Source organism: Balaenoptera acutorostrata, chromosome 16, assembly GCF_949987535.1.
Source record: "Balaenoptera acutorostrata chromosome 16, mBalAcu1.1, whole genome shotgun sequence".
In the NCBI taxonomy this organism is placed as follows: Eukaryota; Metazoa; Chordata; class Mammalia; order Artiodactyla; family Balaenopteridae; genus Balaenoptera; species Balaenoptera acutorostrata.
In genome coordinates this window covers 85,210,674-85,226,918 of record NC_080079.1, presented here as the reverse complement: position 1 = coordinate 85,226,918, position 16,245 = coordinate 85,210,674, and the positions used below count along the sequence as shown (strand labels likewise).

The following is a 16,245-nucleotide window of genomic DNA, read 5'->3' as shown; positions in this document are numbered from 1 at the left end:
AAAACTGTATTTGGCTTTGTGAAAATAATACTAGTCAAAGACATTTATAGTACCTAATTTTAGGTATCATTCAACATAATTCTGATTTTAATAACGCCACAAAAACTAGTTTCTCATACTCCAATTGCCTAGTTTAATTGCTTATATACTATAACATAAACAAAAATAAAAATGTAGATTGCCAGTGAAAATTATGTACTCCTGGTATTTCTACAATAAAACATGGTATCGTTAAGACGTTACCGATTTTATTTTTTTAAACTTTATATTGTTTGGTGTCTGTTGAAAAGAGGTTGTTGTCTCAAGGTTTGAAATAGAAAACTCATCTTCCCAGCTTAACATACTTATATGAAGGTATTAATTTTATACCACATAGTTTTAGGATGGTTTAAAAGCCCACATTAAGCATTTCTGTGTGTTTTAGTTTTCACTTATTTGCACAAGAGGTGAAGAATTTTATAACCTGCTTTCAAATAATAGAATAGTATTTAGAATTCTTCTAAATGCTTTGTTAAGATAATATAAAATACTTTCATCATTGTGTTATTTCTCATTGTATCTTGTTAATTCTGGAAAAGAAATGCTATTTTAACTTCCCATATGGAACAACATAAAATAGGATAATCTGTATTTACTTGGCCAATTTTAATACAGAGTTTTGAGCAACAAAGTGGCTGATTGGCACCCTCTGTTGGTCATTTTATTTACCTACAGGCAGAAATATAAGTTAATAAAACAAAGTTAAAAGTTTGTCTTTTATATTTTTAGCTCTATCTTTTAAATTAGCTTTTACAAGTCTTACCAAAATAATGCTCTAAACCGGGTTCATAAGAATAAGGTACAAAAAAAAAAAAAAGAATAAGGTACACTATTATTTAGCTGTGCTTTTGTTTGAATGATTTTGTGGTTATTTGCTGTTTCCTCAGACTGGCTGTCTAACTGTAGCATTTAGAATTGGCATTAGCATTGCAGATTTTAAAACAACTCTTTATTTAACTGTAGCAAACTATAAGCTACAGTAGCACATTATTAAACAGATAATGTTTAACAATTTATTGTTAGTTTGGATTAATTAGAAAAACATCACATTTTAGCACCCTAAATAGCAGTTGAAGAGTTACTTGAATTGAAAATAATTTAGGCTTCTGAAACATGAGTCTGGATTACTTTAGTTCATCTCTCAGTTTTTTAAAGACAGAATCATTCTGTAAGATTATATGGTTAATTGGATTTATATTATAATTTGATAATATTTGTATATAATAAGTTTGTTGACAGGTCCTGAAAATGCCTATGCAAGTAATTTTATACTTATAGGGAAGAAAGCTGTACTCTGCCAGGTGGTTGAATAGTTTGGAGGGGAAAAATTTTTTTGGTAAATATTTAGCAAGTTTGCTTTTGGTGATTCTAGGATTTTAGAATTTCACTTGTCTGCCAAAGCCTCAAGTTTAATCCAATTTAATAATGCCTAATGGATTTCAATTTTAACATAATTTATGACCTATTCCATAATACTCAAGTTACTCACTGTATTAGAGCTTCCTTGTATTTTTTCACTGAAATAAATATTTTAAGAATTTATATTATGCATTGCTCATATAGAACGTGTTTTTAGAAGTATTACTTACAAATGCCAACCAACTGTATTTATATTGTATTTCTTGTACCAATTTGAGGAAATTGAGATTTGTGTTTGGTTTCTAGCGAGCCTTTCAGTATATTATTTTCACCACAACATAGTAGACTATTCAATTGAATTTTTCACTCTGATGAACTAATAAGCCAGCTAAAATTCTCCAACGTGACAAACTGAACTTGAGTATAAAATACTGAACTTGACTCTTTTTAAAATTTATGGTTCAACCAAACATTATTTTGAAATAATGAGTACTTTTATTTTTCACTGAGTGAATTTCCTATTTTACCTTAAATACCAGTGTGACCATAAGGTAATTAGATAGGATCCTGAAAATTTATGGCTTTAAGTCTACTACATTACTTTAGTTACACCTAGTGCTTGATTCTGTAAATACCATATAAATGTCCCATATAAGCTTAGCAACTTCAATACATCAGTAAATTCTTTTTGCTCCTTTGGAATATATTTCACCTGTAATACTTATGTGCTTAATCCACTAAGAGAGTAAAAAAAAGTGGGATGATATATTTTGTTTTCAAATTTGGATGCATGATAATGAATATGTATGCAGTCTTTTTAACAAGGCTACTGAAATGTGTTAAGGTGTGTCATACTCCCCTGAAACTTAGTTAGATACACTTCAAACTCCCACCCAGTCTTTCTCCAAAAGCCCTTATAGAATCAAAACAGTATTCAAATGAAAAGTTTCTATCTTACCACGTATTTGAAGTACCTAGTTAAATTAACTGGCAGTTAATTGGCTAACCAAATTAAACAGAGGCCAAAAAAGAGTGCAAAGAAGAATACTCCTGGATACATTGCTCTAGAAACGGAATGCTAATCTCTAAATGCAGGTTATTAGGAAATAGGATATTGGATAACTATTCAGAGATGGGATTGATTTGGTCTAATAGAAGATAACTATTTTGAAAAAAAATGTTTTTTAATATTTAAGTACTTATTTATTTATTTGGTTGTGTCGGGTCTTAGTTGCAGCTCGTGGGCTCCTTAGTTCCAGCTCGTGGGCTCCTTAGTTGCGGCTCACCAGCTTCTTAGTTGTGGTACGTGGGCTCCTTAGTTGTGGCATGCAAACTCTTAGTTGTGGCATGCACGTGGGATCCAGTTCCCATACCAGGGATCGGACCCAGGCCCCTGCATTGGGAGTGTGGAGTGTTAACCACTGCACCACCAGGGAAGTCCCTGAAAAAAATTTTTATGATAATAGTATAGTCTACAGTCAGACCTGGAAGTGTCTTATATCCCAAGAATTTCCTTTGAGACCTTTTCTATTGTCATGATAATGTTTTCCTCTCCACATTTTATTCTCTCTAGAGGGCTACTCCCTTCCTTTGCCAACTTAGTTCATTTATTGTTTCAGTGTATGCTTAGCTTTTTAGAACTTTAAGGAAATGAAATATGATATTACCACACATGAATATGTAGCAGAGAGTAATTTTTTAAATATTTGTTAGATTTTATAAGGATAAGATACTCTTGGGCAGCATGTTCATGGTTGGGAAGTTCATTAACTTTTTCAGGCAACTATAATCTGGTAAGCTAGAAATGTAATTTATGAAATGGTGACGCAAGGTATTATACTTCCTAGGACCTGTACAAATATTCCACATCTTGTTTTTAAATGTAAGAGGTCACAAAAGCCTTTCATTGTAGAGTAAGCCATTATATAATCATCAGGGAATGTAAAGCTTGTATGAAAAAATCAAAGAGAATGGCTCTATATATTTCTTTTAAAGCCAGCTAACTGTTGACTAAACATCATAAAGTTTGAGTCAAATAGTTTATGTTAACTGGAAGTCATTATTATTCAAGGATGTGTTTATTTTTAATATTTAGGCATTTGTGAAAGTTCGTTAAAACAATTGGTTATTAGAGAAGATCTTTTTTTCATTAGGGTGTTTTTTCTTTTGACAGTGATGTGAATTTTGAAAGTAAAGCACGAACAGCATGTAAGGGAAAGATTGCCATATCAGGTATGCTGTAATGGATCATTTTTCTATTGCTGAATAAATTCTGTAAAGTAACTTCCTAGAGTTAGTGGGGCTTTTTAATTCCCTATGTCCATTTTCTTTTTTCATTTTATTTTGCATACCTCTATCAGAATATTTGTTCTAAAACACTGTTTTCATCATTATGCTCTACATTTGTGTAGAATTTTACAATTTGAGAAAACTGTTTCATGTATATTACATATATTATGAAGTTTTCTCCTCACTGCAACACTGTGTAATAGGTAGGGTAGTTCCCATTTTCTATAGACAGAGGTTAAATGACTTTGGTTGAGCTGGGCTGCAAACTTAAGTCTTTTGACTCCCCATTCCTTTTTTGCTCAGAAGTTTCAGTACTGTGTTTAATGTTTGTCTACTCTAGAATTTCCATGAGGGTTGGAACCCTGTTTGCTTTGTTCATCACTATATACCCAGGAGCTAACACAGTGCTTGTACGTAGTTATTACTCAGTGAGTATTGATTGGATGGATGACTACACTCCATTACCCATAGGATAGAGACTAGACTTCCCCTTAGAGTTTTCTGTTCTGACCCGAATATTTTTCTATTCATATCTTCCACTACTCCTACACATAAGCTGTCTGCTTTAGCCAGACATTTCTCTCCCTGTTCTGTCAACACACCCCATGTTCCTAATACCCAGTTAGCTCTTGAAATAACTATATTATCTTCAGGATCTATTTGCTCATCTATAAAGCCTTCCCTGTTCCCTGCTAGAAATATTTTTCCCTTCTCTGAATTCTTAATGCAGTTAGGAGACACTTTACCACTAGATGGCACTTATGCTGTGTTGTCTCAGTTTCTCCAAAGTGTTAAGGAAGCTAAAGACAATGGCTTGGAGATGCCACAGATTGAAGTGAATAAATACATGGCTGACTCATGTGTATGCTAGTTAGATAATGTACCTTTTATAAATATTATCTCATTGGTACGCTTTGGAAACAACAGACCTCCAGCGGTCCTTAAGTAATAACTAGTTTGTTTCATTGGCTAAAAGCCTTGTTCTCTTAGCTCCAGGGAGCCTGCTGCTGTATTTCAGGCCCTCTTACCCAAGGAACTGTTTGGTTGTTGTTGTTTTATTCCCAAGGAACTGTTTTTAAAAATGTCTTCATGTTATGCCACGGAGCAGCTGGGCCCGTGAGCCACAATTGCTGAGCCTGCGCGTCTGGAGCCTGTGCCCCGCGACGGGAGGGGCCGCGATAGTGAAAGGCCCGCGCACCGCGATGAAGGGCGGTCCCCGCACCGCGATGAAGAGTGGCCCCCGCTTGCCGCAACTGGAGAAAGCCCTCGCACGAACCGAAGACCCAACACAGCCAAAAATAAATAAATAAATAAATAAATAAATAAATAAATAAATAAATAAGAAAATCCTTTAAAAAAAAAAAAAAAATGTCTTCATGTTAAAAATTCTCCTACAGGAAGGATATACCTGAATTTTACATATGACATAATTGTCCTAAACCAGAGGAATTACCCTCAGCAAAAATTCTTCAGAAAAATAACTGAGCTATATATAAAAATCCATTGCTTGTTTTATGTTATTTATATTTGTTTTCATCTTTCCAATTATGAATGGAATAAAACATGTTTTATATCTTATTTATCCTTTTGATGCCAAACATAGCACTTTTACATATTAGTTGTTCACTATGTTCAATACATTTTAATGTGAAAAAACAAAATATTATAGATCTTTAAAGGGGATTTTCTAAAAATACTTAAACATAATCCTCCATTCCTTGCTTCTGATGTAGTGCCACTCAGTACACAAATGAGATGTGTTAAATTGCTGTTGAAGACTGAATGCCATGATAAAGTTAGCTTCTACTGTCATTTCATAATAGTTTATTGACTGCAGCAATCATGAAATTAGCATTAACTCTCCATTTAGAAGAGTGTTTAAATAAAAGCATTTAAAGTAGAGAAAAAACTATTTTCTTGACCATGAATACTCGAGTATAGAAATTAAACTTATTTCTGCATGTGTTTCTTCTTTTTAAAAGATAATTTTAAATTAAATTAAGGAGCCAAAAGTCTCAGAAAATGGGATACATATGTAATTTCTTTACATCTTTGCTTAGACTTAATTATATCTTGTCTGTATGTTTGTGAAAGATAAAAACAAAGAACATTAAAAACTAATTCACCTTTATAAATCCATTTCCTTTTGACATGGGAATGAAAATGTGACTTTTGTTTTGATCAAAATGAATATTTGCAGCAAAGTTTTATAATGTTTCTGAGATTACGTTGATTTCCAGGAGATACCTGGGATTTCTATTTCTAGCTTCACCACTCACTGGCCAGATCTTTATAAAAGTAAAAAGAATAATTGAGGTTTATCCCGATTGTTTCTGCTCAACACCAAATAATTGCATATGGTAATTGTCTCAGCCTATCCGCTAACTACTAATTCGATGACTAAAGCCAAATCAGTTCACAAAGTACCTCGGTTTTCGCTTTTGAAAATGATAGACTTCTAGGACCTGATAGCATCAAGTTAGCTATCCTATTATGGCTCTTTCACTTTACCATTAAAGTGTCAATTAAGACATTTAAAAAAAGACAAAGGTAAGAGTACTGTAAATTAAAACTGAGTCAACCATTTGCAAGAAGCTGGAAGGAATTTCTACTCTTGGAGACTGAATTTTAAAATGTAGCTAATGAGTTACACATCTTTTGCCATCTGAACAGTACATGACCACCTGGGAAATAGATAAGAAATGTCCATCTTCTCCTCTTGAGGATCTGACATAGCTAGGCATGGGAAAGGGCAAGACTGACCAGCAGGCCATGGTTGTACAGCAAAGGAAGTAAGGGTCCATGTTCCTTCCAAGATAGTGTAAATAGTTAATACCATCCTACTAGAAAAAGAATAGTTGTGAAAAAGAACAGTTGTGAAATGCAGTGAGTCAGCAATTCTGGTCAAGCAAGAAGCAGGCCCTTTGACAGGACATCAGCCAAGTCATAATTATAAAACAATAAAGGTGATCCCATTAAACTCAAGAACAAAATAGCAATGTCTATTATATTAATATTACAACAGAGTTTTAGAAATTTTAGCTAAAATAGTAAGAATGAAAGATGAAAGTACTGAAAAGAAATAGATAAATTGAGTACTATTTGAAGATAATAGATTGCAGACCTAGAAAATATAAGGAAATTTACTGAAACATTGTTTGAATTAATAAAGAATTCAGTAAAAGTGGCTAGATTCAAGATATATACATAAAAAGTTGTAGCTGCTCTCAACACCAGCAAGAACTAGTTACAATAAAAGCAGCAAAAAACAAAAACATTAAATACCCCATGAATAACCTTAATAAAAATATAAGGGTAACTGTATTATGCTACTCTATGTAAATAGTGTATTGTAAAGTTAACATTTCCCAAGTTACTTTGGATACTAGAATTCTAATAAAACATTGGAGGGGGAATTTTGACACATTATTTCTAAGATTTACTTAAAGAAATTAGCAAGAGAGAATAAGATGTTTTTGGAAGGATATATTCCTAACAGATGGTAAAGTATATTATAAAGTTTCAATGGTTATGATGGTATGGTATTGGTATCAGGATAGATAACGATTCAATTAGATCTATAAAGCATATAGCCAAGGAAAGGACACTTACTCAGAACAGCATATATGATAAAGATGGCATCATTCAATCAGTGAAGAAGAGGAGGCCTATTAAATATATAAATGGAGCTGGAACTGTTTTTATAAGAAGAATATTTATATGTTTACCTCACATACTCAAAAATCTTACAAAGATTAAATAATTAATTTTTTAAGATTCATTCATTCATTCATTTATTCATTTATTTGGGCTGCATTGGGTCTTCATTGCCGCGTGGGTTTTCTTTAGTTGCGGCGAGTGGGGGTTATTTGTTGTTGCCGTGCATGGGCTTCTCATTGCAGTGGCTTCTCTTGTTGCAGAGCACGGGCTCTAGGCTCACGGGCTTCAGTAGTTGTGGTTCACAGGCTCTAGAGCATGGGCTCAGTAGCTGTGGCTCGCAGGATCTAGAGTGCAGGCTCAGTAGTTGTGGCGCCTGGGCTTAGTTGCTCTACGGCATGTGGGATCTTCCTAGACCAGGGCTCCAACCCATGCCCCCTGCCTCTGCAGGCAGATTCTTAATCACTGCGCCACCAGAGAAGTCCCTAAATAATTAATTTTTGAAAGTACAAACCATAAATATGTTTTTAAAAAGAAAAAGAAAAATGGGCCATGGATACAAACATATTTACTGAACTGGCCAGTAAGTTTATTAACATTTTTCTTAGTCAAGAAAATGCAAATGTCCAGTGGCTAAGACTCCATGTTCCCAATACAGGGGGCCTGCTTTTGATCCCTGGTCAGGGAACTAGATCCCACATGCCACAACTAAAGATCCCACATGCAGCAATGAAGATCCCGCATGCTGCAACTAAGATCCGGTGCAGCCAAATAAATAAATAAACATTTTAAAAAAAGGAAAGAAAATGCAAATGTAAACAATTAAATCCTGTCACTTGACTATTAAATTAGTAAATATATATATATTTAATTGAAGTACAGTCAGTTTACAATGTTGTGTTACTTTCTGGCATACAGCAAAGTGATTCAGTTATACATATATGTGTGTGTATGTATATATATTCTATTTCATATTCTTCTCTATTATAGGTTATTACAAGATATGAATATAGTTCCCTGTGCTAAACAGTAGGACCTGTTGTTTATTTTATATATAGTAGCTTGTATCTGCTAATCCCAAACTCCTAATTTATCCCTCGCCCACCCCCTTTCCCCTTTGGTAACCGTAAGTTTGTACTCTATGTCTGTGAGTCTATTTCTGTTTTGTAAATAAGTTCGTGTCAATTTTAGATCCCACATATAAATGATACCATATGGTGTTTGTCTTTCTCTTTCTGACTTGCCTCACAGTATGATAATATCTAGGTCCATTCATATTGCTGCAAATGGCATTATTTCATTTTTTATGGCAGAGTAGTATTCCATTGTATTTATGTACCACATCTTTTTTATTCATTCATCTCTCAATGGACGTTTAGGTTGCTTCCATGTCTTGGCTGTTGTAAATAGTGCTGCTATGAACATAGGTGTGCATGTATTTTTTCAAATTATAGTTTCATCCAGATATATGCCTGGGGTGGGATTGCTGGATCACATGGCAACTCTATTTTTAGCTTTTTGAGGAACTTCCATACTGTTCTCCACAGTGGCTGCACCAATTTACATTCCCACCAACAGTGTAGGAGGGTTCCCTTTTTTCCATACCCGCTCCAGCATTTGTTATTTGTAGACTTTTTAATGATGGCCATCCTGACCAGCATGAGATGGTACCTCACTGGTGAGGTAATTTTTGTAGTTTTGATATGCATTTCTCTAAAAAATAGTGATGTTGAGCATCTTTATGTGCCTGTTGGCCATCTGTATGTCTTCTTTGGAGAAATGTCTATTTAGGATTTCTGCCCATTTTTTGATTGACTTGTTTGTTTTTTTTGTTACTGAGTTGTATGAGCTGTTTATATGTTTTGGAAATTAAGGCCTCGTGGATCGCATCATTTACAAATATCAATACTTTCTCCCAGTCCGTAGATTGTCTTTTCACTTCGTTTATGATTTCCTTTGCTGTGCAAAAGCTTTTAAGTTTGATTAGGTCCCATTTGTTTGTTTTTGCTTTTATTTCTATTGCCTTGGGAGGCTGACCTAAGAAAACATTGGTATGATTTATGTCAGAGAATGTTTTGCTTATGGTCTCTTCTAGGAGTTTTATGGTATCCTGTTTTATATTTAAGTCTTTAAGCCATTTTGAGTTTTTGTGTATGGTGTTGAGGGAGTGTTCTAACTTCATTGATTTACATGTAGCTGTCCAGCTTTCCCAACATCACTTGCCAAAGAGATTGTCTTTTTTCCATTGTATATTCTTGCCTCCTTTGTTGACAATTAATTGACCATTGGTGTGTGGGTTTATTTCTGGGCTCTTTTTTCTGTTCTGTTGATCCATATGTCTGTTTTTGTGCCAGTCCACGCTGTTTTGATTACTGTAGCTTTGAGGTATTGTCTGAAGTCTGGGAGAATTATGCCTCTAGCTTTGTTCTTTTTCCTCAGGATTGCTTTGGCAATTCTGGGTCTTTTATGGTTCTGTATAAATTTTAGGATTATTCAAGTTTGGTATAAAGTGACAGGGGTTAATGTGACAGGGATCGCATTAATTCTGTAGATTGCTTTGGGTAGTATGGCCATTTTAACAATATTCTTCCAATCCAAGAGCATGGTATATCTTTACATTTCTTTAAATCATCTTTAATTTCCTTTATTAGTGTTTTTATAGTTCTCAGCATATGTCACCTCCTTCGTCAGGTTTATTCTTAAATATTTTATTTTTTTGATGTGATTTTAAAAGTGATTTTTTTTTTAAACTTTCCCTTTCTGGAATTTCATTATTATCATAAATAAATGCAACAGATTTCTGTATGTTAATCTTGTATCCTGCTACCTTGCTGAATTTGTTTATCAGTTCTAATAGTTTTTGTGTGGAGTCTTTAGGGTTCTTTCTATGTACTATCATGTCATCTGCATATAATGACAATGTAACCTATTGCCTTCCAATTTGGATACATTTTATTTCTTTTTTTCTTGTTTGATTGCTGTGGCTAGACTTCCAATGCTACGTTGAATAGAAGTGGTGAAGGAATTCCCTGGTGGTCCAGTGGTTAAGACTTTGTGCTTTCACTGCCGTGGGCCCAGGTTCAGTCCCTGGTTGGGGAACTAAGATCCCACAAACTATGAGGTGCGACCAAAAAAAAAAAAAAAAAAGTGGTTAGATTGGGCATCCTTGTCTTGTTCCAGAATTTAGTGAGAAGGCTTTCAACTTCTCACCATTGAGTATTATGTCAGTTGTAGGTTTGCCATAAATAGCTTTTATTATGTTGAGATATGTTCCCTCTATACTCACTTTGGTAAGAGTTTTTATCATGAATGGATGTTGAATTTTATCAAGTGCTGTTTTTGCATCATCGAGATAATCATGTGGTTTTTGTCCTTTCTTTTGTTGATGTGGTGTATCACATTGATTGATTTGCATATGTTGAACCATCCTTGTGACCCTGGGATAAATCCAACTTGATCATGGCATATGATCTTTTTTATGTGTTGTTGGATTTGGTTTGCTAATATTTTGTTGAGAATTTTTGCATCTGTATTCATCAAAGATATTGGCCTGTAATTTTCTTTTTTGGTAGTGCTTTTGTCTGATTTTGGTATCAGGGTGATGGTGGCTTCATAGAATAACTTTGGGAGTGTTCCCTCCTCTTCAGTGTTTTGGTATAGTTTGAGAAGGATTGGTCTGAGTTCTTTGTATGTTTGGTAGAATTCCACAGTGAAGCCACCCAGTCCTGGACTTTGTTTTGCAGGGAGTTTTTGTTTTCTTGTTTGTTTGTTTAATTAATTATTTTTTTGTTAAATTTTTGGCTGCGTTGGGTCTTCGTTGCTGGGCGCAGGCTTTCTCTAGTTGAGGCGAGCGGGGGCTACTCTTCGTTGTGGTGCGCGGGCTTCTCATTGCGGTGGCTTCTCTTTGTCACGGAACACGGGCTCTAGGCATGTGGGCTTCAGTAGTTGTGGCACACGGGCTCAGTAGTTGTGGCTTGTGGGCTCTAGAGCACAGGTTCAGTAGTTGTGGCGCATGGGCTTAGTTGCTCCGCAGCATGTTGGATCTTCCCGGACCAGGGCTTGAACCCGTGTCCCCTGCATTGGCAGGCAGATTCTCAACCACTGTACCACCAGGGAAGCCCCTGGAGTTTTTGTTTTTGATTTTGGTTTTTTTTGGAGATTCTATTTCACTTCTAGTGATTGGTCTGTTCAAATTATCCATTTCTTCTTGATTCTTGATTCAGTTTTGGTGGGCTGTATGTTTTTAGAAACTTGTCCATTTCTTTTAGGTTGTTCAGTTTGTTGGCATATAATTGTTCATAGTGTTCTCTTATGGTTTTTTGTATTTCTGCAGTATCCATTCTTACTTCTCCTCTTTCATTTCTCATTTTGTTTATTTGGGTCCTCTCTCTTCTTGGTGAGCCTGACTAGAGGTTTGTCCATTTTGTTTACCCTTGCAAAAAACCAGCTCTTGTTTTTATTGGTTTTTTTAAATAGTTTTTAAATCTCTATTTTATTTATTTCCTCTTTGATCTTTATTGTTTTCTTCCTTCTGCTGACTGTAGGTTTAGTTTGTTCTTTTTTTTCCTAATTCTTTCAGGTGGTAGGTTAGGTTGTTTATTTGAGATTTTTCTTGTTTTTTGAGGAAGGCCTGTATTGCTATGAACTTCCCTCTCAGGACTGCCTTTGCTGCATGCCACAGATTTTGAATGGTTGTGTTTTGACAGTCATTTAAACTTAATTGATATTTTCAGGACATTATATCCAAAAAATCCAGAATATACATTCTTTTCAAGTGCACATGGAACACTCTCTAGGATAGACCCACATACTAGGACACAAAACAAGCCTCAGCAAATTTAAGAGGATAGAAAGTTTTTCAAGCATCTTTTCTGTGTACAACAGCATGAAACTGAAAATAAACCACACAAAGAGAAACAAGAAAAAACAATTACATGGAGACTAAACAACATGGTACTAAAAAACCAATGGGTCGGTGATGAAATCGAAGAGGGAATTAAAAAATACTTTGAGACAAATGACAATGAAATCACAACCATAAATTAGTAAATATATTTTAAAAATTATTGTTGGATGAAATGTATGTAAAGTGTTTAGCTTGGCACATGGGGAGAGCTCAATAAGTCATATTTTTATCAAAAGTGCTGAGGCAGCAGTGGGAAGAGCACTCATACATTTCTACCTGGTTGGGCAGGGTAGGGATGGAGTAATACAAAGATGTTCTAGAAAGGAAATTGGAAATAGGCAGTAAGAACCTTAGAATTCTAAACAAATAAAAATGTAGACAAAAGATCATGGGATCTAAAAGTGAAGCACATCATAAAGGTAGCCAAATAGCTTATGTTCAGAAAGATTTATAATTATTTGAAAGTGGCATAATTAATAGGTATGAAAAATATGCAAATAAACTTCCTAAGTGTAATACGGAAATGTCTTAAACAGAAATTTTCCAGAAAGGTTTGATATCGTTTTTGTACTGAGTACAAAATTAAAAATTAAAACTAACTTCACTTTATCATTGAGATTTCTACTGTGCTGTGTTATGCTGTAATCACACATCTTAATCTATTTGGTAATACCTTAATCCTCTAACTTTGAAACTATGCAGATAGCATAAGAATGTCAGAGGAAAATTGTTACTACATAATGTTAACCTAGTATTAAAAGTAAAGGGAAGAATGGAGAAAACTAGGAAGGCAAAATTTTGACTGTGTCAAAGCTCTAGATTAATTTCCGGAATAAAGATTGTTAACACAGTCACTTTGGAGTTTGAAGAATGTGTGAATGAGAGAAATATGTTTAGCTCACTTTTAGAACGTAGGCCCTTTTCTTGGCCTGAAAGAAGTAATACATTCCCCTTTTTAGTTTTCTTAAGGAAAATGCTACAGTTTGTAACATGAATATACAAAGATCTGCAAATTCTTTTGTAGACAAGTTAAATCTTCTTAATGGAGAGATCTTGGATTTGTTTGTCAAGAGCTGGGTCTCTCCCAGAAACCAATGATCTTAGACAAGTCAATCTTAGACAACTTAATTTTCTTCATCTTTAAAGTTTGCATAGTGGACAAAAGTTCTAAAGTCATTTCTACCTCTACTATTCTATGATTTTGAAATGTATTTAACTACATTTGCTGCTACTGCTTACCCAAAATAGAAATTGAGCACTAGGTTACCCAAATTTCACCTATTTCAAAAACATAAATCCTGAAAAGAAAATTTTATGGCATAAGCTTATTACAGACCTGTCTTAATTAATTTCTTGAGTAGTAGTTGGTGGGGTTTTTTAGTAAAATAAATATAACAGATTTTATATTCCTAGTCTAAGCTGTTTTTAAGAGAAAACATTATTGTGTTTGAATATTTAAATAATAAATAAATATTGGCTTTAATGGTCAGAATCCATTATGGAATTCAGAGGTTTATTTCACTCTAAGAAATGAAATTTACCAAAATTATTACCTGTCATTTCTTTTCCCCCTCCTCTATAGATATTCGTATACCACTAATGTGGAAAGACTCTGATCACTTCAGCAATAAAGAACGTATGTATGATTTTAATTGTAATTGAAATATTTTCTGTAATATGTAGTAAATTTGAGATTATTAGGAGAAAAAACTGCTTCCCCACTGAAATAAATGGATGTCATTTGACAGAATAAGCAGAATCTTGTTGATAGGAACCTGTGCAAGGATGGTGAGTAACAGGTAATAGAGAAGGGAATTGTGCAATAAAAGGAAATATTTAAGGAGTCATGGTAAAGGCAACATTATTTGACCAGAGATCTTGGAGATCTTTCTGCCTTGTTTTCTTACTTCAGATTATTTAACAGGATGTAAGAGGAAAAGATTTTTAGCTTGATCTGATTGTTTTCCCCTTCAGCATTTTATGGCTTCATATAGTCTTAACAAATCCATGCATTGTGGGTCATGGAAATTAACCTCAAATGATTTCTAGCTGTTAGAGGCAAAGCAGAAAAGATATGATAATCCTTTATCTTTCTTGTCTATTGTGATAGCTTTGTTCCTCATACTTTAAAAACTGAACCACACTGAGCACAATTAGTTTTATATGAAAAATTCAAAATCAGGTTAGTATATTTGTTATTCAGTTAGGAAATATAAATTACTTTACAAAGGAATACATGCAGGTATTAAGTACATCTTTCCGATTACAGTAGAGAGTTAAGTTTTTCTGAAGAGGTACATTTTCTCAGTAATGAGGTTTCAGTCCTTTAATCACCTAATACTTTTTAAAAACATCATCAAATTAGAAGGCCCAGCAGCTATGGTTTTTGTGTTCACATGTCTACTTTTTATTGTTTTTGTGGTTTCCTCCCTTTCAGTTTGGTGGAGAATGTTTTGCTGTTAACGTGCTTGCTCCTAACCTCTCATAATAGAAAACTTATTTTTCTTAAAATATACTTGGAAACCAAATGACAGGGGTAATAGTATATACATAAAATAATAAATTTGCTATTAATTAAAGCTTAAAGAGTTTTCTAGGAATAAAATTCTTGAGTTTGGTGGTTACTTTAGGCTGCTGAGAGGACTATATTTTTAACTTTATTTTTTGATACTCCCTACTTTAATTGTTGTGCTTTAGTTGGGCAAGCTATTAATATATATTGGCAAAACAGTCTCTATAAAAAGTTAAAAGATTACAGTGTACAATGTATGAAAGTAAGAATATTAGCAAATATTTAGGCTAATTATTTTCATTTTCAAGCAGATTTTAACATAATATAGGCATGATTCATCACATGAATCATAGTGTTATGTTGTTTTTCTTCTCTAGGATCACAGCACTATGCCATTTTTTGTTTATTCAAAATGGGAGCTGAAGTTTTTGATACTGACATGGTGATTGTGGATAAAACAATCACAGATATATGTTTTGAAAATGTGACCATATTGTAAGTATTTTTTAATCTTCATTGAATGAAAATAATCTAAAATTCTACCTTTTTCAAAGGAAGGCAAATTTATTGGATTATTTTTGAAGCATTAAAATCTTTAAATGTTTGAATTGATCTTGAACATTGCATTATTCAAAATAAGCCCATTTCTGCATTTGAGATTTTTCCATTATAAAATACAGTGGAAATCATGTAATACTAGTAGTAACACTATGAATACAATGGAATCTCATTATAACATTATTTTATGTAGAGTGAATTTGGGCATAAAAGAGGTTCTTACATCTCATATAGGAGATTTGGTTACAGAAATACCAAAATAGTATAACAACTTTATAAGACAGTTCTGAAATATGTACCATAGGCAAAGTACTTTAGTAAAATTTTGAGATGTTCTTTGTCTTATGGTGCACTTCTTTCATGTTTTCACTCCAAAACAATAAAACATTAGTTGATCCTCAGGGCTGTTTTTATTGCCCCTGCTCTTTTACAGGCTCATTTTATTGTGGTCATAATATAGAACCAGAAAGAACTCCTCAGGTAGCCATAGAAATCATTTTTAACTAACATAAGTTTTTCCTGGCCTTTTTTTCTATTGGCCTAAATCAGTATGTGATTTGTATTTCTTAGAGGGTTTCAAAGACAGTATCTTTGTATCCAAATATTAATAACTACTTAGCTATTAAAATCAATATACATGTTTTTTCCATCTTTAGCTATGGAGCTATATACAGTTGAGATTGAAAGTACTAGTTTTGCCACTCATGTAGCATTAAAAAAACTATTGCAAACCATGTTTTGTGGCTTTGGTTCAGTGTCCCATAAGTAATTGTACAGCACAGAAAAATATAATACATTTTTCTGAGTTATCAGCAGTAGTGCAGGCCATCTTATAAGCTCTATTGAACCAAAGGAATTTATTTAGGATGCCCCAAATATTGCCAAATGTTTACATAATTGAGACTTAAAAATAAATATTTATTAT

At 33.7% G+C, this 16,245-nt stretch overlaps 1 protein-coding gene across 7 annotated transcripts in view; it reads left to right on the top strand.

The window, feature by feature from the left end:
- The window catches only part of RTKN2 (rhotekin 2), a 127,562-nt gene that overhangs the window by 18,566 nt on the left and 92,751 nt on the right, over nucleotides 1-16,245 (top strand). For 5 of the 7 annotated variants that reach the window (XR_009005592.1, XR_450063.2, XM_007170844.2 and 2 more), the window contains 3 exons: nucleotides 3,572-3,630; nucleotides 13,833-13,886; nucleotides 15,140-15,257. Coding sequence is in view for 5 of the 7 variants with exons in the window: in XM_007170844.2 (XP_007170906.2) it covers nucleotides 3,572-3,630; nucleotides 13,833-13,886; nucleotides 15,140-15,257 (231 nt within the window). In the remaining 2 variants the exon portion in view is untranslated. The remainder of the gene's footprint in view (nucleotides 1-3,571; nucleotides 3,631-13,832; nucleotides 13,887-15,139; nucleotides 15,258-16,245) is intronic. The other 2 variants (XM_057530400.1, XM_057530399.1) reach the window with 1 other exon arrangement.